Source organism: Phascolarctos cinereus, unplaced genomic scaffold (assembly GCF_003287225.1).
Source record: "Phascolarctos cinereus isolate Bilbo 61053 unplaced genomic scaffold, phaCin_HiC Scaffold_4;HRSCAF=312, whole genome shotgun sequence".
In the NCBI taxonomy this organism is placed as follows: domain Eukaryota; kingdom Metazoa; phylum Chordata; class Mammalia; order Diprotodontia; family Phascolarctidae; genus Phascolarctos; species Phascolarctos cinereus.
In genome coordinates this window covers 415321305-415347885 of record NW_027555847.1, presented here as the reverse complement: position 1 = coordinate 415347885, position 26581 = coordinate 415321305, and the positions used below count along the sequence as shown (strand labels likewise).

General features: G+C 36.7%; 1 protein-coding gene and 1 long non-coding RNA gene across 4 annotated transcripts in view; one reads left to right on the top strand and one right to left on the bottom strand.

Annotated features, from left to right (window-relative positions):
• Positions 1-26581, top strand: part of ANKH (ANKH inorganic pyrophosphate transport regulator) — a 165364-nt gene that overhangs the window by 80734 nt on the left and 58049 nt on the right. For all 3 annotated transcript variants that reach the window (XM_021008625.2, XM_078153319.1, XM_078153320.1), the window contains 3 exons: positions 11744-11862; positions 15143-15226; positions 25449-25619. In XM_021008625.2, coding sequence (XP_020864284.1) covers positions 11744-11862; positions 15143-15226; positions 25449-25619 — 374 coding nt within the window. The remainder of the gene's footprint in view (positions 1-11743; positions 11863-15142; positions 15227-25448; positions 25620-26581) is intronic.
• On the bottom strand, positions 4387-5133 carry LOC110223235 (uncharacterized). Its single transcript, XR_002328634.2, has 3 exons — positions 5057-5133; positions 4824-4878; positions 4387-4526 (listed from the first exon to the last, which is right to left on the bottom strand). It is a non-coding gene; the product is annotated as an uncharacterized LOC110223235 (long non-coding RNA).

The following is a 26581-nucleotide window of genomic DNA, read 5'->3' as shown; positions in this document are numbered from 1 at the left end:
TTCAGAGGTCAGAAGTCTGAGCCTGTTTATCAGGAAATCATAGCTAAGAAACTCGAGGCTCTCCCGCTAAAGCTAGAGACAAGAAAACTTTTGCCTTTCAAGAAAAGTCATTTCCATTAAAATGACTGCATTTTATACATTAAAATTGGGTTCCATTTTCAAACATATCATGTATGAGAAGACAATGAATTTAATCATATAACTGAAAGGGATTCTGCATCATATTAAAGGCTATCCCATGGATTTGTTTTTATCATAAAAGATATTTTTGACTTTTCCTGACCATGGCAATTACTTAAAAATAATGTAGGTGAAATTGTTTTCTTACATCCTATGCTTTACTCTCCTGGCCATTTCTTCCCTTGAATCTGTAATTTCCTTACACATTTGAATATTTCTGATGATCTAAATGGTCTTTATTGTCCAAGATTGTGATGATTTATTCATTCTCTTTCATGTTCCCTTTTATGAGACCTGACAAGTTTCCTTTTTTTTTTCTTTTTAGGCAATTGAGGTTAAGTGACTTGCCCAGGGTCACACAGCTAGTAAGTGTCAAGTGTTTGGTCTGAGGTCAGATTTGAACTCAGGTCCTCCTGACTTCAGGGCCAATGCTCTATACACTGCATCACCTAGCTGCTCCGACAAGTTTTCTTATAACCAAAATTTGCTCTCTTCTAATCTCAGCAAGCAGATTGTACTTGCTGTGTTTCCTCCTTGAATTCAATTCACCAAGCATTTATTAATTGCCCGTTCTATACCAGGCATTGTGCTAGGCACTGGAGATACAAAGACAAAATTAAACATTTGGCCTTAAGGAGATTATGTTTTGCTAGATATGTATGCTATATTTCTACATATACATAGAAAAGTTAATACAAGTAAATACAAAGTAGTTTTGGAAGAGTCCTAACAACTGGAGAAATCAGAAAAGGCCATAGCACTGAGCTAAGACTTGAAAGAAGGTCGGGATTCCAAGAGGCAGAGATCAGAAGGGGGACCATTCCAAAAAGGTAAAATGACGTGAGCAAGAGATAGCAGGTTGTCTGTGGGGAGCAGCAAAGAGGCAAGTGTACCTGGAGCAGAATATATAAAAGGAAGCAATGTGAAGTTGGTCTGGATAATTAGCTTGGAAACAAATTGTGATGAGTTTTAATTGCCAAACACAAGAGTCTGTATTTTAATATAGATTGGGGGGGAGGGATATATTGTCTCTCCGACCACAGAATTTTATATTAGCTTTAACCTAGACTTTACAACCTTCTTTGGTAATCCATCCCAGTATGTACCTCTGTTGTGAGTCTGATCTATATATTTCTGGCTGCAATTTAAGTCCATTTTTTCTTTTCTTTAGTAGAAATGGAAACTTAGCATCTCCTTTCTTTTTAGAATAGCCAACTTTCAATTAACTATGCTAGAGGTGAAGAGCTGCAATACTAATAACACAAAAGAGTGGATAATTTAAAATCTATTTAAATTTAGTTAAAGAACACATCAGGGGCGTCTAGGTGGTGCAGTGGATAGAGCTCCAGCCTTGGAGTCAGGAGGGCCTGAGTTCAAATGCAGCCTCAGACACTTGACACTTAGTAGCTGTGTGACCTTGGGCCAATCACTTAACCCCCATTGCCTCACCAAAAAGCAAATAAATAAATAACACATCAGGTGATTTGAGGCTACTACAGATTTACTGTCATAATTACATTTTGCTTGGGCTAATACTAAAATGAGTTTGCATTCACTCAGCACCCACTTTTTGGGTGATCCACATAGGAGAAAAGGCTAATGTTGAAAAACTCATCATTAAATACCCTACTAACCAAAACATGAAGAGCATCCACTAGGATAGTCACATTGGCATATTTGAAAAACACCATTATGATCCCACGAGAGGAAGCACACTTACAATTCTCTTTTCAGGCTAACCTGTTTTAATTCCTTTTTTTTTTTTCCTGAAAGAGAAGAGGCCTAGCACCTATGATTTTGTCTGTGTGAAAGATTCCTGGTGTGGAAACTCCCTCCCCTACACATCAGCAGCTGATTTCCTATCTAACCTTAGCCATTTGCCTTGGACACCAAAAGATAAAGCGGCTTATCCATAGTCACAAAGATAGAGAGTGTGTCCTGGTTCCAAGGCTGACCCTCCTTCCACTACAACTCTCCACTGCTACTAGTTTAGACCTTTCTTTATAGGATCTTGTTCCAGCCTTTTGTGTAATTTTTAAAGATTTTCCATGTCAATTTAATACTAAAATAGCATTGACCAGTGCTTTACTTGTTTTTCTCTAATTTTTCACGTCTTTTCTACAATAAAAGAATCCAGAATCGTGCCCTGTACTTTAATACAGAATTTATTATTTCCAAATGAAATGTGTCTTTCTCTGCTTTGCTCCTCATGATTCAGATTACTAGCATTGTTTTGTTTTTGTTTTTAAGGACAGACAAAATCATGTTTCTAACTCAGCAAATAGTCATTATCCTTTTTCCTTTAATTCTACTCTCCCATTAAGTCACTACATATCCTCTGAGGACTAGTCAGATTTTCCCAAATTGATGCCCTTCTGAAGACATGAGGAAAATTTTTTTCCTTCCAAATCTTCTAAATGAAGGGCATAATGTAGGCATATGCTGGTTAAATATGTGGTGAAGATAGGTCCATAAAAACAATAAAACATAATTAAAAGGACAGCAACAAGCAGTCATTTATTTATTATTTAAGTGCCTGTTTTGTGCCAGACACTATGTTAAGTACTTTACAAGTAGTATCTCATTTAATCCTCTTAATCCTGGGAAGCAAGAGCTGTTATCATCTGCATTTTATAGTTGAGGAAACTGAGACAGAGAAGGTAAGTGACCTGTCCAGGATCACATAACTAGTAAGTTTCTGAGATCATATTTGAATTCGGATCTTCCTGCCTCTCTGTTGACTGTGCCACCCAGCTGCCTCTATAAATGATGAGTGAGTTGGCCAAAGCCTTCTGAAATCGGGCAAGGCCAACAAAGGCAGAAAGCACAAGGGAATGATGACTCACACTTCATGGCGATCACCTTAAAGAATTTGTCCTTTTGTCCTTATTGTGGGAATCCATGTGACTTAGCGGATAGAGGGCTGGCTTTATAGTAGGGACAACCTCGGTTCAAATCCAGCACCTGCAGCCTGCTTCTGGTATGATCCCTGGGCACATCACCTGATCAGTCCTTCAATGTCATTGGTAAGTCTCTGATTATGAGTTACAGAACAGTTGCTGATCTGTATCAGTCCATGAAATTTCTTCACCCAGAGTCCCCTATACAGATGAAATCACAGGTCTAGACCCCCCCAAAAAATAAATTAATGGTATTTATTACAGCTATAGTGCATCCATTTGCCAAGCTTAAATGTCTTAAAGTCACACTAAAATGTAAATGGACTTATAGCTTATTTTCACTAACCCTTACATTCCTTCTTCTTCTTCCCCCCCCACCCTTACTTGCTCTCTTGTCATCCCTGACAGTCTACCTTTTCCTCTTTCCTCCTCCTAAAACTACTCTGAGACCCCTCTGACTACCTCTAAAAAACAATGGAAGACCAATATAGCCAGACCCTCTTCATGTTCAGGAAGTCTTTGGGACTGGGTTTCTTACTGAAGCCCTAACTACTAGGTTTGCCTACCCCTGTGTGCTGGGGACAACTAGGTGGCATAATAGATAGAATGTTGGACCTAGGATCATGAAGACTCATCTTCCTGAGTTCAGATCTGGCCTCAGACACTAGCTCTGTGACTCTGGGCACCTTACCCCTGTTTGCCTCAGTCTCCTTACGTACAAAATGAGCTGGAGGGGCAGCTAGGTAGCACAGTAGATAGAGCACCAGCCTTCAAGTCAGGAGGACCTGAGTTCAAATGCGGCCTCACACATATAACACTTACTAGCTGTGTGACTCTGGGCAAGTTACTTAATTCCAATTGCCTCGCCCCCTCCTCACAAAAAAAGAGATACAAAATGAGCTGGAGAAGGAAATGGCAAACCACTTCAATATCTTCGCCAAGAAAACCCTAAATGGAGTCAAGAAGAGTCAAGACTGAAAAAGACTGAACAACAAATATGTTGATAAGTGGAAAAGAAAAGAACTGGAGGTTGAAAATATTTCCCTTCATTTTACACCTTTCAGAATTAACCCTTCCCCAGAAGATTTGAGGAATGGTGGCTTCTTTTAAAAAAGCATTTTACTTTAAAGGATTCAGACTGTTTTTGTACCTTATTCTCTGTGATCTTGGACAAATGACTTCCTCCCTGGATCTATTCCTTTACAAAGTGGTGGTTAGGTGATCTCTCTGTTCCCTTGCCACCTCTAAATTCAGGAGTCACAAGATCATAGAGTTTATTTGGTTTGGTTTTATTCAAGTGCTTAGCATTTATACCTGTCAACACTAGATCAATTGCATATACCACTCGGCACCAGGCTAATGTTTCTAGGAGTGCTGTTTGCTCTCATTACACATCCACTTGAGTCTTCATAGCTTGTTCATGTAGCCTGGTTGTCTGCTTCCAGCCTGACAAGGAATTAGAGAGAATATTGGTAGGAAGTCATTTGGCTTATCTGGTTAGGCTTGCTTGAAGGTGGGAAATGTGTGCTGGGGGAGAAGATGGAGGCATTGTACCAGTAAGCAGGTCAAGGGAGTCAACCTTGAGTCTCTTTTCTCAGGGCCAGTGAGAGTGTAGAATGTAAGCACCCTGTGAGCAGAGATTATTTCTAGGTATCTACAGGCCCTAGTACAGTGCTTTGTATATAGTAAGCATTAGAAAATGCTTGGTGAATTGAATTGGTTATCAGAGAACCCACAGTTTACCTGGATGAAATGGTATGATCCTGGAAGACAAGGCTGTAAGTCCTAAAACACTTTGCTGGATCACATGAGGAGAAACAAAAGAATGGGTTAGTATGAGAGACAAGCAGACAAGGAAAATGTGATAGGGGGCTGTGGGGTACAACCCAGAGTTGTTTTCTAAAACCCTCATTATCATTCCACACATCATTGGGGATTTTAAAACATGAGAAAAAGCCCCAAGGGTCTTAACTGACCAAAGCTGTTTTGTTTTGTTTCTTGAAGACTATAGCGAATCAGGAAAAACTTGTGGGTCTGTAATCCATGGATTAGATGAGCTACATTCAGAAAGGTTTTATAGACAGTTTGGCCACAGGGTGACGAATTTTGTACCTACAGCTGTACTTTGAATGTTTATGAAGTCATAGAGAGATAGTGATCTATATTAATGCATCAGAAAGTACTTATTAAAAGTCTACTGTGTGCTAAACGTCAGGGATGCAAAAAAAAAAAAGTTCCTGCCCTCAAGGAGCTGGCATTCTGTTAGGGGAGACATCATGTACATATATAAGTTCACATGAAATATGTTCCACATAAATACTCGTAGGTAGTCGCTCTGATTTAGGTTGGTGGTCTAGATAGAGGTGTTCTGTTTGCTATATCTATAGATGACATAAATGACACAGGAAACTTCTGGACCTAGTACTTAGTTTGGTGGAAGAAATTCACCCCATCTTTGTTTAGGAGCCCTTGCACTGTGTCCCCAGCTGATTTGAGAAATGGTGGCTTTTTTAAAAAAAGCGTTTTAGTATAATTTGAAAGATTCAGACTGCTCTCGCAGCTTATTGTCTGTATGCACTATTTTTTTTTACATGATCATTCGCTACTATGAGATTTCAGCTCCTATCTTTCTTTGAATCACCTAATGTATTGTGAAACATGTGACAAAATACCCATCTCCAAGTTCTATTCAGTTCATGCAGTCTGCCTATTTCCAGTTCTCTGCTTTTATATTGTAGCAGTTTTTGCTCATTACTTATAAAATATGTACCAAAACCATTTACAGGGCTAATTGCACAATTTGGCACAATTTAATCTAACTGGGTAAGGAAACTGAATTTAAAAGCTTCTAGATGATTCCTAAGATGGGAATTAAAGAATAAATTTAGCACCTGTGTAAAATATTACTTCACCTATTTCATAATTGGCTAACCAGCACATCACATAAAGATAATACCCTGGTTTTATAGTGCAAATAAAAATATTTTTCTGGAAGATTTTAAATTTTTGTTACTATAATTATATGATATGACCTCCTATTATAATTAAGGAGAATCTGAATGAAATTGAAGTATTATCAGTAAAAAACTGAATTTGACCTACAACAAAGACTGCTTAATATGATTTAGAGACTTGTGGGGTTTTTTCTTTTTTTTTTCTTTGTGCCATAAATGTCGGCCAGTGCTTGTGTCAATTGGGCATTTATTTTTTCTTAAGCAATTATATTACAAATCCCAAATATTTAATTTCCCAGGCCTTTATCTAGATTGCTAACATTGCTCTCTCCATCTACCTAAGAATTTTGATCATACTCAATTAATCCAACTTTTTTTTTCATGTTCCTGATCTTACCCCTGACACTAGTTGTGTGACCATAGGTGAATTTTTTTTTCTCAGCCATAAGATAGAATAATAATGCATCTGTTACCTACCTCATAGGACTATTTGGGGGGTGCAGATGAATACTTTTCAAACTTTAAGGTGTTGTGTTCTAAACATCTGTTAATGTTATTTCTTCATCAGCCAAAGGCCTTGATCTCTTTTATCTATGTCTATGGTGCTCTTTTTTTTAAAAGCCCTCTTTAACTTAGTTGTTCTAGAAATGTTCTATAACTCTTAGTGAGTAATTCCTTATATTCTCTTGGGGTCTTCTTGGCCTTATAACCACACTAATCTAAAATTTATTAGTCATATGTCAAAGCCCCTGGGACACAAACTTTTTTTATATATTTTTACCTCAAGCTCCTTACAAACTTCGTTCCATAAACTGTGTACTTAAGTATTTGTTAAATTGATTGGCTTGAATTATTATGCTCTTCTTAGAAATGGCATCATATGACGCAGTAGGAAAACTTGGTTTTATCCCTCCATTGACTCAGCTTTAAAGGCTTTAGATGACATTGACTTTATTTTGGCAGTGGAAAATGTCCTGGCAGGCTAAGCATTTGCATAGTGTAACACACAGATGATGGTGTATGCTGTGTATGTCCCATTTTGCAAGTAGAAAAACCGGCCCATTCAGTGAGAGGAACTGTCAACCCTGCTGCAAGTATGGTGTTAGTGATTTTTGAAAGAAATACGTTAGCAATACATATATGAAATCAGCACCACTTATCCTGCCCAGAAAGAGAAAACAGAATGATGGAAGAGCTTTAAGATCTTAAGTTTTTTGATTAGTAAGATAGTCACTGAGAACTTTGCTCTGAGTTAGACAAATAAAGAACAAAATTAGTTAGCATCTTAAATTAAAATTATTTTCTTGCTTGCCTGAAGTCAAAGCTAGCTAGCCTAATGGTTTTGAATGGCCTTAAAGGGCTCTTCCCATTTAGGATCATAAGATTATAAATTTAATACAGAAAGAAACCTTAGACATCTAGTCTAACCTCATTCCCATTTTGTATATGTGGAAACAGAGATCCAGAATAGATAAAGCACTAGACTTGGAGTCAGGAAGATGAGTTCAGCCTTAGACATTTATTGGCTTGGTGACCATTGGCAAGTCACCCTTGGTCTGCCTCAGTTTACTTATGTGTAAAATGGAGATGGTAATAGCACCTAACCCCCATGGTTGTCGTAAGGATAAAATGAGGTAATATTTATAAAGTGCTTCACCAACGTTGACATGCCATATAAATCCTAGCAATTGGTATGTGACTAGCTCATGGTCATACATGTAACAACTGACAGAACCAGGATTAGAAGCCAAGTCCTCCAGGCTTCAAAGCCATCACTATCTTCTGAACTCTGAAACGCCCAAGCTGACCACTTACAAATAGTCAGGCTTATCTGCAAATAGGCTGATTGTGGGCCATCTCATGGAACCAATTTAAATTTGTTTTCCAAAACCTTGTTTAAATTTCATTCAAAATCTTTTAATCTCTAAGATACACAGATCCAGAAAATAGTTTCTGAAGAACTGTCTTATTGAGGCAGGTTATTTGAGTTGAAGGTTGTAAGCTATTGCTAAGACAATCTAGCTGAAAATCTATTAGATAAGCTCTGTATACAGATTAGTTTAAATAATTTACACCTTTCCAGTCCTAGAAATAAGTAATGGGTGGGAGAAAACCAGAAATCACAAAGTAGAGCTTCTTTCCTCATGAGGAAAGCCTGGAGGACCAGGGCAAGAATCCAGAGTTGGGCTAAACACAGAGATGCTTTGTGGAGCCAAACATGGCTCTTTCTCTCCCATTGTCCTAAGGATAGAATACAGGAATGCTAGGAAACAAAAACCCTTCTCTACCTGGCTCCAGCCTACCCTAACAGAGCTATTAGATAGCATTCTCCTTCGTGTAGTCTACCATCCATCCAAACTAGCCGCCTTGTTACTGCTACATTCTTCTCCCTTCTCTGTGCTTTAGCCAGGGTTGTTCCCCCTGCTTGGGATGCACTTCCTTTTCACTTTCACTTCTTAGAATCCATGTTGTTGTTGTTGTTGTTGTTGTGTGGTTGTTTTCAGTCATGCTGACTCTTCATGACTCCATTTGAGGTGTTCTTAGCAGAGAAACTGGAGTGGTTTGACGTTCCCTTCTCCAGCTTCTTTTACAGGTGAGGAAACTGAGGCACATAGGGTTAAGTGACTTGTCCAAGGTCACACAGCTAGTAAGAGGCCAGATTTGAAGTAAGGAAAATTAGTCTTCCTGAGTCCAGGCCTGGCGCTCCATCAACTGCACCACCTCAGCTCAGTTACCATTTCTTCCATGAAGCCTTTCCTGACTATTAGTGATTCCTCTACCCCCGCCAAATTATATCCTTTTTTATTTTGTGCATAGTATGTATTTATTATGTGCATATTATGTATGTATTATATACTTATTAGGGGACATGCTGTCCCTCCCATAGAATGTAGACTTCTTGAGGGCAGAGAGTAATTAATTTTTTGTCCTTTTATTGTCAGTGCCAGGAACATAGGAGGCAATTAACAAAAGAGTGTTGATATGTTGTAAGAACATTTAAATGCTATTGACTTTAATCCTCAATCTTCGGTGATTCAAATCTCTTCCTTTAGTAGCTGGAGGGAAGGGTTCAATTCTGGGAAAATAGAAGCTGAGGGGAGCTATCTGCAGGGATTTGGCTGCCAACTTAACCCAAATCCTAGAGAGACTGTACAAAACACAGGAAGGTTTAGCTTTCATACTAAGATGAATAGGGAGAATTAAAATGGAGTATTCTATCAATTTATGCAAAAGATTAGACCTAGAATATGAAATGAAAAGAGAAAAGTTATGGATTAGAGGAAAAGGTATTAAATTTTAACCTTAATCTGATTTATCATGTACCTTTAAAGTTGCTTTAAAGCAGTGATTCTCCAAGTATGGTCCTCAGACACATGGGGGTCCCCGAAGCCCTTTTAGGAGATCCAGAATGTCAAAACTGTTTTCATAATAATACTAAGACATTATTTGCCTGTTAAAATCTCCGTTTTGAACTTACATATCTGTGTGAGGCTGAATTTTCTTCATATGCTTCTACCGCAACAACATATCACAACAGATTAAATACACAAACAGATATGAAAACCCAGATATCTTCTATTAAGCCAGAGATTAAAGAGATTTGTAAAAACATGTGTAACTATCATTCCTCTCATCAATTTTTTTGTTTTGGATTTATTTTCCATTAAAAATGTTGTGTTAAAATAGAAAGGATTTATTGCTTAATGAATTAATAAATATTTTTAAATGTCAGTCCTAATTGTTAATATAGTAAATATTAATAGATATACTCACATAAAAGAATTTTTGGAGGCCTCAACAGTCTTTAGGAGTGTAAAGAGGTCCCAAGTCCAAAAAGTTTGAGAACCATTGCTGTAAAGCATATCTTTCATGTAATGGATTTTTTTTTCTTTTTGCGTTTAATTGTTTTATGGCTTTTGTTAGAAAGGAAGAGAATTACTGTATTTCTCTATCAAACATTCTGTAGTAAAATGGGTATAATGTGTGCTGTTTTTTTCATCTTCTGCTAGCCAAATCTTCTCCTATTAGAATACTCTATCATTCTGCCACCCTCTATCGCCCCAGATCTGCTATGTCACTCTTTTATTTTTTTATTTTTATTTATTTTATTTGTAATTTATGGAATAAAACAAGTATTTCCATAACCTCTTTTATAGTGGTTTTCCCTTATTCTCAGTTACTCCAGCTGTTCTGTTTCTTCATGTTATCTACTCCACTATAATGCACAGGCATTGTTTGCAAGCAGGATTAAATTTCTGAGAAATAAGGCAGCACCAGGGTATGAGCTATAAACTAATACCCACTTTCTGCCTTCTTTGTACTTTGCTGCTCTCCTCAATTGGCATTACTTCTGGATTACTGGCTCCTTCCATGGTTTTCACAAAGGTCCTAACACAGCTACACTAGATGTGAAGTGAGGCCACAGTGCATTCATAGGGAGGATTTTGTCTTATGAGAAGACACCTGAAGACATGGTCTCCAGGAAAACTTGTTGCTTAAGGAATTAAAAAGGTTATTATTTAGAGTATAGGCCTCTATAGGAAGAAAGAAATGTGTCCAACCTTGGCACTCTCATTTGTAACCTCTAGAACATTTGCCACGATTCATATACCTGACTCTCTCGTTTCTTTTTGTTTGCCACTGGGAATAGAGAAAGGGGGAAAAAAAATCACAAAAGAGTGTTATGCAACATTGCTTATGTTTCTCTGCTCTAGCTATTTGGTTCTTCTTGAGATGACTATCTACAAGGCAGCTAAGTGACTCAGTGGATAGAGCACTGGTCCTGGAGTCAGGAAGATCTGAGTTCAAGGATGGCCTCAGACACTTACTGGCTATGTGACCCTGGGCAAGTCACTTAACCTCTATTTGCCTCAGTTCCTAATTAATGAGGACACACTAGAGAAGGGAGTGCAGACCCACTCCTGTGGAGTCCATGTGACCATGGGGTAATATAGAGTTAGATACAACTGAACAACAATGAAGATGACTCTTTCCAGGAGCCGTATAAACGTGGATCAGTCATAAAGTTTAAACAAAGGTACCGCCTTTGTATTTTTTTTCTACTGTAATATTGTGAGAATGCCCACATGTCATTATAGTAGGAAGTACTAACCCTATTAGAAATCATCGCATCTTAGAAATAAAGGAATCCTAAGAGTTCCTTTACCTTTTGGGCAGAACTTACCTAAATCTGCCCCTCCTAAAAAAAGATATATAAATATAAGAGATGAAAAATGGCCAAAGCCAAACTGACCTACATCATGAAAAAGAAATTGTGACATGGTAGAAAGGAATATATATTTTTTTCCTGTATGTTGCCTATGTGTCTATATTATATATATTTATATATCTGTATGTGTATATATACATACACATACACACACACATACATACACACACACACACACACACACACACACATATTCTCAGGTTGGAGAATTGAAAGATACTGAGGGTTAGTGGACAAAGCACTCCCATTGGAGTTGGGAAGACGTGGGTTTGAATCCCACCTCCTAAACTTGCTAACTGTATGCCCCTTGGCAAGTTGCAGCCTCTCTGTAAATGGAGGTAATATTAGCTCCTACCTCACAGGGTTGTTGTGAGGGTGGAAGGAAGTGACGTGTGTGAAACATTTCGCCAACCTTAGAGTGCTTCAAAATTGTGAGCAGCTCCAGGCATTAATGATAACTTTGTCTTGTACTCTTGCAGCTTACAGTGACTTAGGCTACTATATTATTAATAAACTGCACCATGTGGATGAATCAGTGGGAAATAAAACTCGAAGAGCTTTCCTTTATCTTGCTGCCTTCCCTTTCATGGATGCCATGGTGAGTAAAGAAAACATTTCACTTTTAGCCAAGCTTTCGTACCCCTTCATTTTATGCTTTTCATCTCATATGTTAGTAAAAGAATTTTTAAAAATGTTTTTTCCTGGGTTTGAGGGTATGTCAAACAACTAGAAGGAGCTATTCAAATAGTCTTAGGTTCAGAGGATCAGAGATGTATTCTAATGTGGTTAAACACATATACCATTCTTTTAGCCCAGGAAATCACTTGCAGCTAAGGTGAACTGGTGGGGTGCCATTGCTTCAGTAATTAGCTTTACTATATTTAGTTCAGTACTCATCATTTTGACAGCCCAAGCTTTCCATGTCATCATACTGGCAAGTTTTCCCGTGAAATTTTATATGTAGATTTATAGATTATACATTAATAGACATTAATTAGACATAATTACTAATTAATAGACATAAAATATTACAGAGAGCACAGAACCATGGGAAAGGAAAAAAAACCACTGAAAATTACTTCCAGTACCAGAAAATAAACCCTTCTTTTAGGCTATTACTTAATTTAAATCAGCCTTACAGATAATTTTCAAAATCACAGAACTACAATGTTTGTACTGATCCCCATGATACTTAAAATTCTTAATACTCTGAATCAGTTATAAGGGCCTATTACTTGTAAAGGTCTAGGGAGACCTTTTTACCTTTCAGAAAATTCTTTAATTTAAGGTCAGGCAGAATCTCTAACAGTTCTATATCAATATACATGGCTGTCTTATATTAAAATACTTCTGCTTCTTGGGCACATTTATTTCAGTTGTGGTAAACTAACTCTTTATAGCACTTAAGGCTTTTTTTTTTTTTTTGCTGAGGCAGTCGGGGTTAATGACTTGCCCAGGGTCACAGCTAATAAGTGTCAAGTGTCTGAGGCTGGATTTCAACTCAAGTCCTCCTGATTCCAAGGCCGGAGCTCTATTCCACTGCACCACCTAGCTGCCACACTTAAGGCTTTTCAATAAAACCTCTGCCATAAGAATTACTGCATCTGGATGTGTGTTTTTATGTGAATTTTCAAATGCATCCATTGCAATAGTTGATGTATTTTCATCAAAAGTTGGATTGAATTCCTAGAGCTGAGTTCTCCATAGTATCTAAATTTATTTAGTGCAGGAATGCCTTCAGAGCCCTAGAGTACTACCACCAGCATTCCTTAAGTGTATCCTTTTGTGCCTTCAAAGAGTTAAAAAGGCTTACATTGGTAGCACTGGAGAAATAGAGTGCCTTTAATAAAATTCTAATGCGTATCATCAAATCCACATTTAAAATGAAGGCTTCTTGCCCACAAATGAAATGCAGTACAGCTATCCGATGAATTCAAATCTGTTGGGATGATTTGTTGGCAGAAGTGCATTTGAAGATCTTAATTATCCAACCTCCCAATTCTCTCTCCCTGTTTTTCTCAGCCATAAGAGTGTGTTTCTAAGGAAAAGTATATAACAACAGAACCATAGTAGGATGTATTTTTTTCCATCTTCATATACACATGCCCAGGAGAATACAACACAGCTGAGCAAAACTGCTATTAATAGCAACTTTTAAAAAAACCTACAGAAATGCAATGAATTTTTTCCCCATGGCTGATATATTTGTTGAGGAGACAATATTTGAAAAACCACAAAACTTATTAATCATACTGATAGCTTTCAGGCCACCAGACAGAACACAGGATGCTATTCATAGATGTGAATACTGTAATTTCTAACACTTGTGATCCCACAACCTGTATGTTCTGAGAGAGGGTTTAGGCTAAAGAAAAACAAAATGACTAGAATAGGCAAGCATACAAAAACCCAGGAAATGTGTATCAAATGTGTAATAATTTTCACCTTCTTAGCTGCAAAAATATTACATCTCTTAAGTGTAGGTTTAAACCTAGCAGCCACTAAGTTTAAAGAGAATCCAAGCCTACAGAGAACTGTGGCCCTTCACCAACTTTCACACATCAGGTTTTGGTTTATAGTACCTCAGTCCTACCTTCCCTTGAAGATGCTGGCATTCAGATGCAGAGTCAGGCTATGCCCAAACTTGCAGCCAGGAGACTAGGAGACTCCCCATTAATCAGTAAATCAGAATATACAAGAATTGTAATTATATTGAACTAAATTAAAGAGTCCTGGTTATAGCATAGCTTTATATAAAATTCAAATTCTTCTTTTAACATTCTCTTATTTAAGAAAATCAGGCTGGTTATAATTCACTCTCCTTGCCCAGGAATATCTGTCATAACTCCTTCCTGATGTTATTAATTACTTTCGTAAGCATTTCCCAATAAAAAATGCTTAAGATTTCAGAGTATGGAATTGCATTATTGGACTTAAGTAAGCGTCATTGGCTGCTGGGTCGTTATGAGTCATTTAGCCAGGAAAGACCATAGCCCAGCATACTAAACAAAGCATAAAAAGCAAAAAATTCTGAATTGACCTAGCAGCTATAATGCTGACTCATTGGCCATCTGTGCACTAAGAAACTGAAGGTGTCAGTCACCTAGTTAATTCTTCCTAAAATATGCTTTCACTTGGACTATATAAGTAATTGAGGGAGATATGATATTAATATTATCAAGGTTATAAGCTCTTCAGGGAAAGAAGAGTCAATTTTTTTCTATTTCCTTTGCATTCCCTCCATTCCTTTCTTCCCATATGCATTCACATTTTGAGCAACTACCCATGTCCTGTATATAGTGTGTAATAAATAAATGTCATTCAGAAGCTGTCTCAGTTTTTCTGCTTTTACTTCTGAATAGTGAAGACCTAACCACTGTATAAGTCTTATTAAGTTCTCTAGCATACTGACACCTAAATAATTTCCTTACTTGTTTGCTTATTGTATTAAAATGATAATTGATAAGTAGGAATATTTGTAAACCATAAATTAAATATAAAAGTAATTTAACCTTAGGTTCATGTTTCCAGGAAGTAGGGGCAGTGTTGCTAAGTGGATAGAGCGCTAAACTTAATATTGGGAAGACCTGGACTCAAATTCTGCCTTTGACGTTAGTGATACAACTCTGTATGATTTCACCTCTCTGTTCCCAAGGCAACTTCCTGGTACACATCTACCAAACCAGCAACGAGTTACATTGATAGAGGGAATTCCCACACCAGAGTCTCCATCCTGATTAAATCATAGATCTGTCACAGAGTCACTAATTTGGAAGAAATAAAAAGTGACTGAAAAGAGAAAAATCCATAATTAAATAAACACGAAGATGTCTTTCCAGTTGGATCTGTTCACATTTGTTTCTTCTCTTTTGTGACAGGCATGGACACATGCAGGCATTCTTTTGAAACACAAATACAGTTTTCTGGTGGGATGTGCCTCAATTTCAGATGTCATAGCTCAGGTAATGAGCTTACCAGTCTGTTTCACCCTTTATGTTGACCTTATGTGATGTGTTTAAGGGGGCATTCCTAATGAAGGCCATTTCTGATGTTCCAGGATAGCCACAGGCCTCAATTAATTCTATACTTTCTTATTTAGGTATGTGATGAAAGGGCTAAATCTGAGATTTGAAGGAGCTAAGACTGAGAACTTTATTTTTAAAGGCGTGACTATAAAATAATATAACTGTAAGATAATGTGACTAATCCCATAAACCCCACACATCAGTTTCACTTCTTTGTGGTTTCAACTTCCATGGGTAAAAGCTAAGAACTATGCATTTGGTTTTAGTTGCCACCAAACTTAACTATACACCTTCCACAGAAGGAAAAAAAGGCCTAATCTTTTAAAAGAATGGACTTGTTACAGAGTAGTAAAAAACCTGCTTATCTAACTCTTAATTACACATGTTTGTGAAAGAAGTGAGAATTTCAACAAATAAAATTAGGAAACAACTGTAGCATTTTATTTCAGCTCTTATTTAATCTTGAAAATTGCCTACTTTTACTAATTGTATTTTGGTGCAGGTACTCATGGGTACCTGGCAGGTAGGAGAAAGGGTAAAGGAATAAGCATTTATATAGAACTTGCTATGTGCCAGGCACCACGCTAAGTTCTTTAAAGATATTATCTCATTTGATCTGTACCAACCTGACAATTGTTAGTCAAAGGCAGATAAGCTAGTGAGGAAAAATAAACAGAGATGACCTCCAGAGTGAACAATTGATACTTATATGATAATGATGAGTTGCCTTACTTACATAAGAATCACAGTGTTTATTGAGTGCTTTTTCACATGATGCTATGCTAATATGAGTTTGTGTTAAAATTGATTTCTAATAAGTTGTGTTTGGACAGTGGTCTGCATAGTAAAATGAGCTTCTTCAAACAAATCAGATTAAATACCGTGATTTTTCTTCCTTTTTTGTGCTGGTTTTATGATCCTTTGACTGCTTAGGTTTAAACATAACAGACATATCTCTATTATATCTGAAATTTTAAGATATTTAAATCAAGTTAAAACTTTGTGAATTTAATTTTTGTTATTGCTGATTTGAAAAAGAAAAATATATTTTGACAATAATATTCTTCTTAAAAATTAATTTTAATGTAGCACTTCTAGTCTTGTTGCCACAATGCCTTACCATATCCCCAAACACAACAATGAAATAGTTAGAAAAAACCAGGAAATGATCCCATGTACCATTTGTATGAGGCCTGCTTCTGCTCCCTTTTCCTTCTTTCCCTCACAACTGTACTTTTTTGTAATTGTACATTTTGTCATTTGTCATAATTGTCATTAATAATCACCTACGTTTGATGGGAGGGCAGGATGGTAGAGAAAAGGCAAGGGTTCACCTGAGCCCTCCCAAATTCCCCATCTAAGCAATTTTAAATAATGTCTCAAAATGAATTCAGGAGTATCAGAACCCACAAAATGATGAGGTAAAACAATTAGGAAAGGTCTGTCCTACCTGGGTAAGAGTGAAACTCAGTCCAGCACAGTCCAAACCCCAGCAAACTAGTAGCAGGCCTTGGGGGTTACTGAATCTGCAGCAGCCGGTGCAACTTCTAGAACTCTCAGCCCATAGAGGGTAAGAGGGTAAGACAACTGGTTAGAAGGGGTTTACAAGGGTTCCTTTGCTGGCACTAGGTGTAGCTGTTCCATCCATTGCCCATACACAGAACAGGTTGAAGTTCTGGGTCACAGTCCCAGAGTGGGGAGAAGCATTAGCACACCAGAGCTTGCAGTAACAGGAAAGTGGGGAGTCACAGTTCTAGGGCTGAAAAGAGTATTTGTGATCATTCAAAGACTGAAGCACATGCCAGGAGAATAGTAAACAAACATCTCATAAGATCATACCACCTTGGAAGAACGGAAAACTTACAGACCCCTCATAACTAGCTCTGAAAACAGCTACATGAAAAAACCCTAAAGCAACTTTAACATCAAGCTAAAAGTCAAGAATTAGGCTCAAAAATGAGCAAACAAAAATAAAAGCTGACCATAAAAATGTGCTATGGTGACAGGGAAGCTTAAAACAAAATCCAGAAGAAGACAACAGTCAAAACTGCGGCAACCAAAACCTGAAAGAAAAATGTGGATTGGTCTCAGGACCAAAAGAATTCCTTGAAGAGCTCAAAAAGGATTTTAAAAAGCAAATAAGAGAGATCAAGGAAAAATTAGGAAAAGAAATGAGGGCAGTGCTAGAAAATTATGAAAAAAGATTCAACGGCTTGGTAAAAGAGGCACAAAAAATACTGAAAAAATAACACCTTAAAAAAACAGAACAGGCCAAATGGTAAAAGAGGCACAAAAATACATTGAAGAGAAGAACTCCTTAAAAAGCAGAATTGGCCACATTGAAAAAGAGATACAAAAATTCACTGAAGGAAAGAAGTCCTTTAAAAGTAGAATTGGCCAAATGGAAATGGAGGTACAAAAGTTAACTCAAGAAAATGATTCTTTAAAAATTAGAATTGAGCTATCTTGGGGAGGGAAGTGGAGAGGGAGAGGGAGAAAAATTTAAAACTCAAAAGCTTATGGAAGTGATTGTTGATAAATCAAAATAAATTAATTTTAAAAAATTAGAATTGAGCAAATGGAAGTTGATGACTTTATGAGAAATCAAGAAACAATAAAACAAAACCAAAAAATAGAAGACAATATGAAATATCTCTTTGGAAGAAACAACTGACGTGGAAAATAGATCAAGAAGAGATAATTTAAGAATGATTAGACTACCTGGAAGCCATGATCAAAAAAAATATTCTGGACTTCATATTTCAAGAAATTATCAAGAAAAACCACCCTGATATTCTAGAACCAGAGGGTAAAATAGGAATTAAAAGAATCTACTGATCACTTCCTGAAACAAATCCCAAAATGAAAACTCCCAGGAATATTATAGCCAAATTCCAGGTCAGAATCAGGGAGAAAATATTGTAAGCAGCCAGGAAGAAACCTTTCAAATATCATGGCACAGCAGTCAGGATAGCACAAGATTTAGCAGCTTTTACATTAAAGGATCAGAGGGCTTGGAATTATTCTGGTAGGCAAAAGAGCTAGATTACAACCAAGATTACACGTACCCAGAAAAACTGAGTGCAATCCTTCAGGGCTAAAAATGAATATTCAATGAAATAAGAGGACTTTAAGCATTCCTGATGAAAAGACAAGAGCTGAATAGAAAATTGTACTTTCAAAGATAAGACTCAAGAGAAGCATAAAAAGGTAAACAGGAAAGAGAAATCATAAGAGAAGCATAAAAAGGTAAACAGGAAAGAGAAATCATAAGGGATTCAATAAGGTTAAATTAGGATTAAATAAGGTTACATTCTTACATGGAAAGATGATACTTGTAACTTGTGCTGTGTGATTGTGATGGAAAACAGTTGTGCTATAAGGAATGATGAGCAGGATGCTTTCAGAAAAACCTGGAAAGACTTAGATGAACTGATTCAAAGTGAAATGGAGAACATTGTACACAGTAACAGCACTGTTGTGCCATTGTACAGTGATGACTTCTCTATTCTCAGTAGAACTAAAACAATTCCAAAGGACTTATTGATGAAAAATTCTGTCCATCTGCAGAGAAAAACCTGATGGAGTTGGAATGCTGATCAAAGTGTACTTTTTTTTTTTACTTCATTTTTCTTGGGGGCAGGGGGGGTTTGGTCTTTTTTTTTCCCACAACATGACTAATATGTAAATATGCTATACATGATTGCACATATATAACCTATATCAAATTGCTTGCCTTCTTAATGGGGGAGGAGGAGAGACAGAATTTGGAACTCAAAATTTTAAAAATGAATGTTAAAAATTATTTTTACATGTAATTGCAGGGAAAATAAAATATTAAATATATTTTTAAAAAAATAATCGCCTATATTTCAAAGTAGTTCAGCTTTATGAGTACCTCTCCTCTGCTTTTCTGCCCCCCTCCCCCCCCCCGTGGTCTACCACACAAACATGACCCTCTCAGGCTCCATCTTCTCTCCCACAATTATATAAACTTCACATCCCAAGCTGTCAGTGTAGCATCATAACAGAGATATGCATGACAGAAAATCAAAGAGATCATTAACTGCCTGAACCATTTTCCTCCCAAAAGATGAAGTGAGTTGACTGTCAGTGATATTCATTGAATGGAAAGGTGAATTAGTTGACATCTTCTAGATCTTAAGACTCAATGAGTGTTTGATACTTCTAACTTTCCTCAATATACACCTTTTATTCCCTCAGTAAAATCATCTGTTGTTGAACACTTATTGCTTCCTTAAAAGTCTAGAGTTAGCATTCCAAATCAACTGGGTGAGCCCCATAAGATGCTAGGTTCAAGTTACTGATCCTGGCACCTTTTTCCATTTGCCTGAATAATGGGTGATGTGTTTGTTTTTATTGTTCCCCATTCTCACTTACTGGCTAAGGATTTTTTGTCCCCCAGTCTTCCTTGTCTTTTTTAAATCTTGCATTATGAGTCTCTTAAACTTGTCTTGATTAATCTTATGACAGCTTTATTTGAAATAAATGCTTACACATTCTTCATAAAATGGCATTAAAACTCAGTGAGTATTTAGATATTTATTTTCAAAGGCAAAAATTAAATCTGCATTTGTTAAATATAGTTCACATTCCAAAGAAAGAGAAAACTTATATATTGAAAAATGCCAGTATTTTCCTCCTTGAATTTAAGGTCCTGCCCAATGTGGCAAGGCTCACAGATCCATTACAAATGGATTTTCTCTAATGGGAATGGTTGAAGTTGAATTCAGATGGCATCTGCTTTTGTGAACTTAATTTTGTTATTGCTGAGGATTTGAAAGAGACAAATGTTTTGACAATAAGAATCTTCTTAAAAATTAATTTTAATGTAGCATTTCTATCTTTTGGGTTAGATTATTTTAAACATTGTCCTTTATGTTCATACAACTTAGTGGAATGTGTATTTTATTGGTCATTAATCCCTACTCTCCACTACCACTGGCCAGTGCGTGTGCATGCACACACACACACCCTTCTTTTATTATACAGTGGCTTTTCCTTTTGTGACATGCCTGATTTTCAATTGGTCCGGTTAGAATTGTGTCTGTCATGTGTCCTATTCACTGTTGAGAGCTATTTAGGAAGTTCCTATTGATGTAAGAATCACTGGTGATCAAATATAAACATTTCATAACATCTAAACAGGTGTTTTGGCCTCTTTTAATTTTTTGCAGAACTTTAAAGCCTTTGGTCCCCACTTTTCCCTCTTAATCAAGTTCTCTACTGAGTCAGTATAAGAAATGTAATATCTCAGTCAGATAATACTTTACAAAGTTGCTATTATTATAACATTTATGTGTCCTCAGTTGGTCATGTATGGAATTTTCCAGAGGATTACAGAAAATACTTCTTTTCTTATTTCCCAGTAGAGAGTTTTTAGATCTTCTGTTATTTTGAAGCTAAGCTTTATGCTGGCAAAATGACATCTCTCTAATTACTGCAGTTTCATTCCTAAAAATCCCATGATTCATAAGGGTCACACACACACACACACACACACACACACACACACACACACACACAAATGAGTCTTGGAACGTTAAACAAGAGGTAAGAAGCTGTGTTGTAATTTTGTTGTTAAGCTTTAGTAATGGCCTCAGTGAGCAGGTTTAAAGATTGGATTTTACAAAGAATATAAATTATATCTAATAACAGGTCATTAAAACTAATTTGGGAAATAATGGTAGGATGCATTGTATTACTATAGAACAATCATATTATTGCAATTTGCTTTGTTCAGTGACCTCCCTCATTCTTTGTTCTTAATTCAACTAGAACTTTGAAGAATGTGTAAGTGCCTACTTTTTTGTCTCTAAGTATTGCTTTCTTATGTTTCTCTACTCATTCTCAGTGTCTCAAAGTTATACCATTTCTAGGTTCATGTATGGGAACCAGAGTAGACCAATTAGCAAATTCATTTATTAGGGTCCTGCTTACTATCCTATTGAAAAATCTAATCTTTCAGGAAAAATTCTATTGCCTTAATTACAGTTCTTAGTACCTATAAGTTAATAATGCATTTCAGCTTCCACAAATATGTTAATATTTTCCTATATCTAAAATCAAGGAATAGCATTGTCTATAATCTGTCGCATTATTATCTTTTAAAAAAGCATAAACAGAACTCTGCTTCATTAATTTACTATTGTTGCCTTACTGTAGACAATTCAGATATGATCTGTCTTCATGAGGTCCATATCAAACTCATTTAGGTTCAACAAATGATTATATTATTTATAGCAGATTACTTTCTTTGGGAAAAATAGTGTGTAACCCTCTATAATGCCCTATAATGTTTTTGAACTACTTTACAGTAGCTAAAACTAGGGTTCCTCTCCATGTTCTAATCTTTCTTGGGCCAAAAAACAAACAAATTTAAAAAGCAATTTTCTTATTCTGCTCCTTTGGCAAAGCTCATATATAAGTGATTATGAGCACATAAATGTTATAATGATAAAGGATTCTCTGCTGAATTGATTGACAATGACATACTCTTAAAAAGTGGTCAGTTCAGTAAGAGGTCACCTTTCCAACACGATAAATCTTTAAAAATTCATGCTTTTTGTCTTTGGTTAGTAAAGAACTGCCCAGTCCTTCTCTTCCAGATCATTGCTTTAAGCTTATCACATTGCATCACATTTGTTTGTATCATATCTCTGCCCCTGGCATTTTGTTCCCCAAATACTTTGGGAACAGGGACTGTGTCGTTTTTCTTTGTTACCCCAGTGGCTAGAACAGTCCTGCACTTTTTGAGACAAAAATTAGGATATAGGAAATGTTTAGGTAAACGAAACAAGCTTGGTCTCAATTAGTGTTAATATTGAATCTTCCTTTTGTGGTCACATTATTTGAATTCACACTGCATGTTTCCATTGGGTTGGAACCAGTGACCATGTTTTACATAATTATAACTTCAAATAGTGTGAATTCAGATACATACAAGCTCTTCAAGGGTTTCATTATTTACACTAATTTTGACCCATATCATTTATTGAACATGCATAGGGAGAGAAAATTGAGATTAGAGAATACTTTTTTTAACCTTCCCCCAGTCCTTGCAGGTATAAGTATAAGTAGTACCTTCATCTAAGGCTCCAGGATGCCTGTAGGTGCCCAGGCCCCTTCTCCATCTCTCCCTTCTTTGCCATAGCTGAGCCTCCTTTTACTTTTACTTTCAGGCTCTCCTTTTCAGTTCTAAGCCTCTGATTCCTTCAGGCTCAAATCATCAAGTCTTATGTGGGTCTGGCTCTTGAAATCCTTACTCTTTCCTCTGTCTGTTTCTTACAGGCTGTGTGTATCCTTTTAAAATTTCTGGGTGTGACTCAAGTCTGTCTTCCAGTTCCAACATCTTGATAGCCTCATTGTTCTATGGTCCTAGAGGAAATACTTGTTCCTCTGAACTACAAATCCCAGTGTGCTACTAAGTTTTCAAATTCCTATTATGGTAGGATGCTAAAGATTCTTGAAGGAAAAGGAGAAAAGGCATAGAGGACAGTTTAAAAGAGTACACGGAAGCAAGAGATAAAATATGAAGTTAAGCAAACAGTCCAGTTAGGCTGGATTATAGAGTATGAAAACATGAAATATGGTTAGAAATATGAAGAAAGATTGTAGATGTCCTTAAATTACAGCCTGAATAGTTTTTATTTATTTTAGTATTTTATCCTAGAGGCAATAGATAACCACTAGAGATTTTTGAGCAGAAGTACTTAACATTACCAGGCCTTTATCTAAGAAAAAAATTATTTTGGCAGCCATGTGGAGGGTATATTGGAGAGGGGAAAGGCTGAAAGCAGATTCAACAATTAAGAGGTTATTACAATGACAAGTGATAACAGCCTAAACTAAGGTATTGTGTGAATGAAGGAAAAAGGGATGTATATAGACTCACTTTTGGATAACTGATTGGATATAAGGTTGAGATAGAAGAATCAAGGATTACTCTGAGATTACAACATGGGTTACTGGAAGAATGGTTGTACCTTCGACAGAAAGTTTGGAGGAGAGATTGACTTTGTGGGGGTGGCAGGGGAGAAATAATGAGTTCTGATTTTGGACATACTGAGTTAGAGGTTCCAATAGGAAATCCAGGTGAAAATTCCAATTGAAATGAGATCATCTTTGGGTGCTAATGAGATCACCTAAAAAGAGAGAAGAGGGTCCAAAAGAGGCTCCTCAGGCAGAACCTGAGGCAACATCTGTGCTTAGGGTGAGAGAGAAGGATGATGAGTCAGCAAAGGACACCAAGAAGGAGCAACCAGAGAAGCAGGAGAAGCAGAAGAAAGCAGTGTCATAGAAGCCAGTGACTAGGCAAAAATAGTGTTGGGTTTCAGAATTCATTTGTCAGGTATTTTTAAAGTTGTCTTGGCTTTTCATTTTCTTTTTCATATATAATATATTATACTATATTATACTATTACATATTATACATGTGTGTATATAAAACATTATAAATACCCCAGAAATTTAATAATATGAAGTGAGTACTCTCAACTCGTAGAACTTAACACATGGTCAGATCTTTTGTGAGTGACCCTGTAAATGATCAAATGAACAGATTTCATCAGAAAAGCATGTATTGGAGGCAAAAGACAAATAATACATTTTGTATGTTTGGTGGAAGTCCTTCAGAAAGGCTTTATCTGAGTGCTTTGTGGTTTGCAATTCATGGCTTATGATTAGTTTCCACTTGAATGCCACAAACTTGGGGGAAAGCGGTAGGTTTTATTATGTCTGATGGCAAAATGGAGCATTGCTAGGTGTGCATAATAGAGTTCTCTGCCGTTGTACACAGTCAGTATCTGTTCTCCAGGGACCCTTTTTCTGTCACTACTATGCTCTAGCAGTGCCTTTGTCCCTCATTCCTCTAGGGCATCTGTGACAAGTTTGATCCCATTCATTGGGTCTCAGAAAGGCAATACTGATGCCAAAGTCTGGCCAGACTACAAATAAATCCCTTTTTGGACAGTTGCATTTATTGTCATTGTTTCTTTCAGAAGCACTTAGATCAGATGCATTTTCTATGTCTCCATTTGATTTCTTGATTTTTCTCCACAGTTTCTTTATGTCTACAAATGTCCTAGCCTCACAAACCATACCCTTTCTCAAAGTTCCTTTTTTATATTTTAATTGCAATATGTTTATAGTAACTGGGATTAATGTGCCTTTTTTCATTATGGTCAGCATCACCAAGTTGTCTAGTACCTCTATTTTATGGACCCTTTTTAAAAATTAGCATTTTTCAAGTTGAGGCTGCCGTTTTTTGATTATGCCTGCTATTGTCACACTGTTGGAATTCCGTGGCCTGTTGGCATTCATTGAGTACTTTTATTGAGTGCTAATTATGTCCATAGCATTGCAAAGAGCTTTGTAAACCCTAAAATATATTTAAATTATTATCATCTGTGATTATTATTATTTATGAACTAAAAAAACAGTTCAAATTCTACTGGTTTGCTAGTCACCTCAACTAGTATTTCACCTTTCTGACATAGCAGATCTAATTAGTAATCTTCGCTTTATTTTCATGTGATATTTTTAGTAAGTGCCATCTGTTTCGCTCTTTTGTGTAAATGATAATGTCTTATTATTATTATTAATTATTATGCCTCTAGCCTCATTAATGGGAATTATTTAACTTTCTTTCTGGAAAGTTTCCCAGATTTGGCCTTCCCCTAATATTATGTGTTTGCTCCAAATGGTCACTAGTCTTGGTGGGGAGAAGACACTGTATTTTTGACCTCTGCCTTAAGCAGAGGCAATTTATAACATTCATTATATTGACAAATCACAGTTCTGTCCAGATTCACATGAATGAGAAGGATAATCGCATGCTCTGCATAGACAGAAAAGTGATCCTTTGGTACATACCTAGAATTTTCATTCTCATTCTGAAGACATGCCTTGAGATGGTTTCAATACTGTATCCAGCACAAAGACTGATATACTCTTGCTTTAGATCCTGCTTGTCCAACCCTAAATTACGGAGGGTTCTTGTCTCAGAAAACGTTCTAAAACAAGACTCCCTAGTTTCAGTTCTGTTTGTATCAAAGTTAAGGTTTTCTCTTATTTTGAAATCAAGTAGAAACTCTTTATTTTTTCCCCTTTGACACTGTTTTTTTTTCTAATTTCTCAGGTTGTTTTTGTAGCCATTTTGCTTCACAGTCACCTGGAATGCAGAGAACCGCTTCTCATTCCAATCCTTTCTTTGTACATGGGAGCACTTGTCCGCTGTACCACCCTCTGCCTGGGTTACTACAAGAACATTCATGACATCATCCCAGATAGCAGTGGACCTGAACTAGGGGTATGTTTTGATGAGTACGTGCTGTGATTATCTACAATTTCACCAATATCTCTATACTCATGTTACCACAAAATAATAGTTGTTTTAATTCCACCCCTGTAGAGTTGAAGAATGGATGAAGAATCCATTTGTGCCTTGATCACCATGAGAAGAAGATTTAGTATGATTATTGTAGCTCATGTTTACATAGTGCTTTGAGGTTTGTTCCTTGTTTTTACCGGTGATAAATGAGAAATAAATAGTAAAGCACTATGAAAATATGAGACTGAGAGAAAACCAATAGAATGCTCCATTCGCATCTTCAAGAAAAGCAAGGGTAGCTCCAGATATTGAACATAGTGCCAAGAATATAGTGATTAATAAATGTTTGTTGACAGACTGATTGAAATCCCCGTGAAGACTTAAGGAAGGACATAGATAAGAGTCACACAAGTTGCCCCATCGTGGATAGGTTATGATCTACATCACTGGAGCAAGTGCCCATCTTGATGAGCTAACATACAGTAAGAGAATATTTAAAGGTGACAGAGTGCTCTCTTCAGTCAGTCAGTAAGCATTTAATAAGTTCCTACTGCTCTCAATACTATAACCCAGGTAGTCACAGCCTGAAGCCAAATGCTGAGTGATATTCACATGGAAGAATACTTAGGAGCATTTTTAATTAGTATCCTGTTTATGCTTTGTTTCAAAGATGAATTTTGTATTTGAAGAAGCAAAATATGCTGTCATTTAATTTGTTACTGCCTGCACGTTAAGTGGTGGTTTTGTATTTATAAGTAGATTGAAGTGGCACACATCTCGAATCTCTCAGCAGGAGCCCATACTGGGTCAGTGCCTTCCAGTTGTAAATTGTTTAGCACCTGCTATGTGCCGAGCACTACACCACGTACTGTAGCAGTTACAGAAGACGGAGTTATGGTCCCTGCCCTCAGGAGACTTGAAATTCTTGGATTAATAGTTCA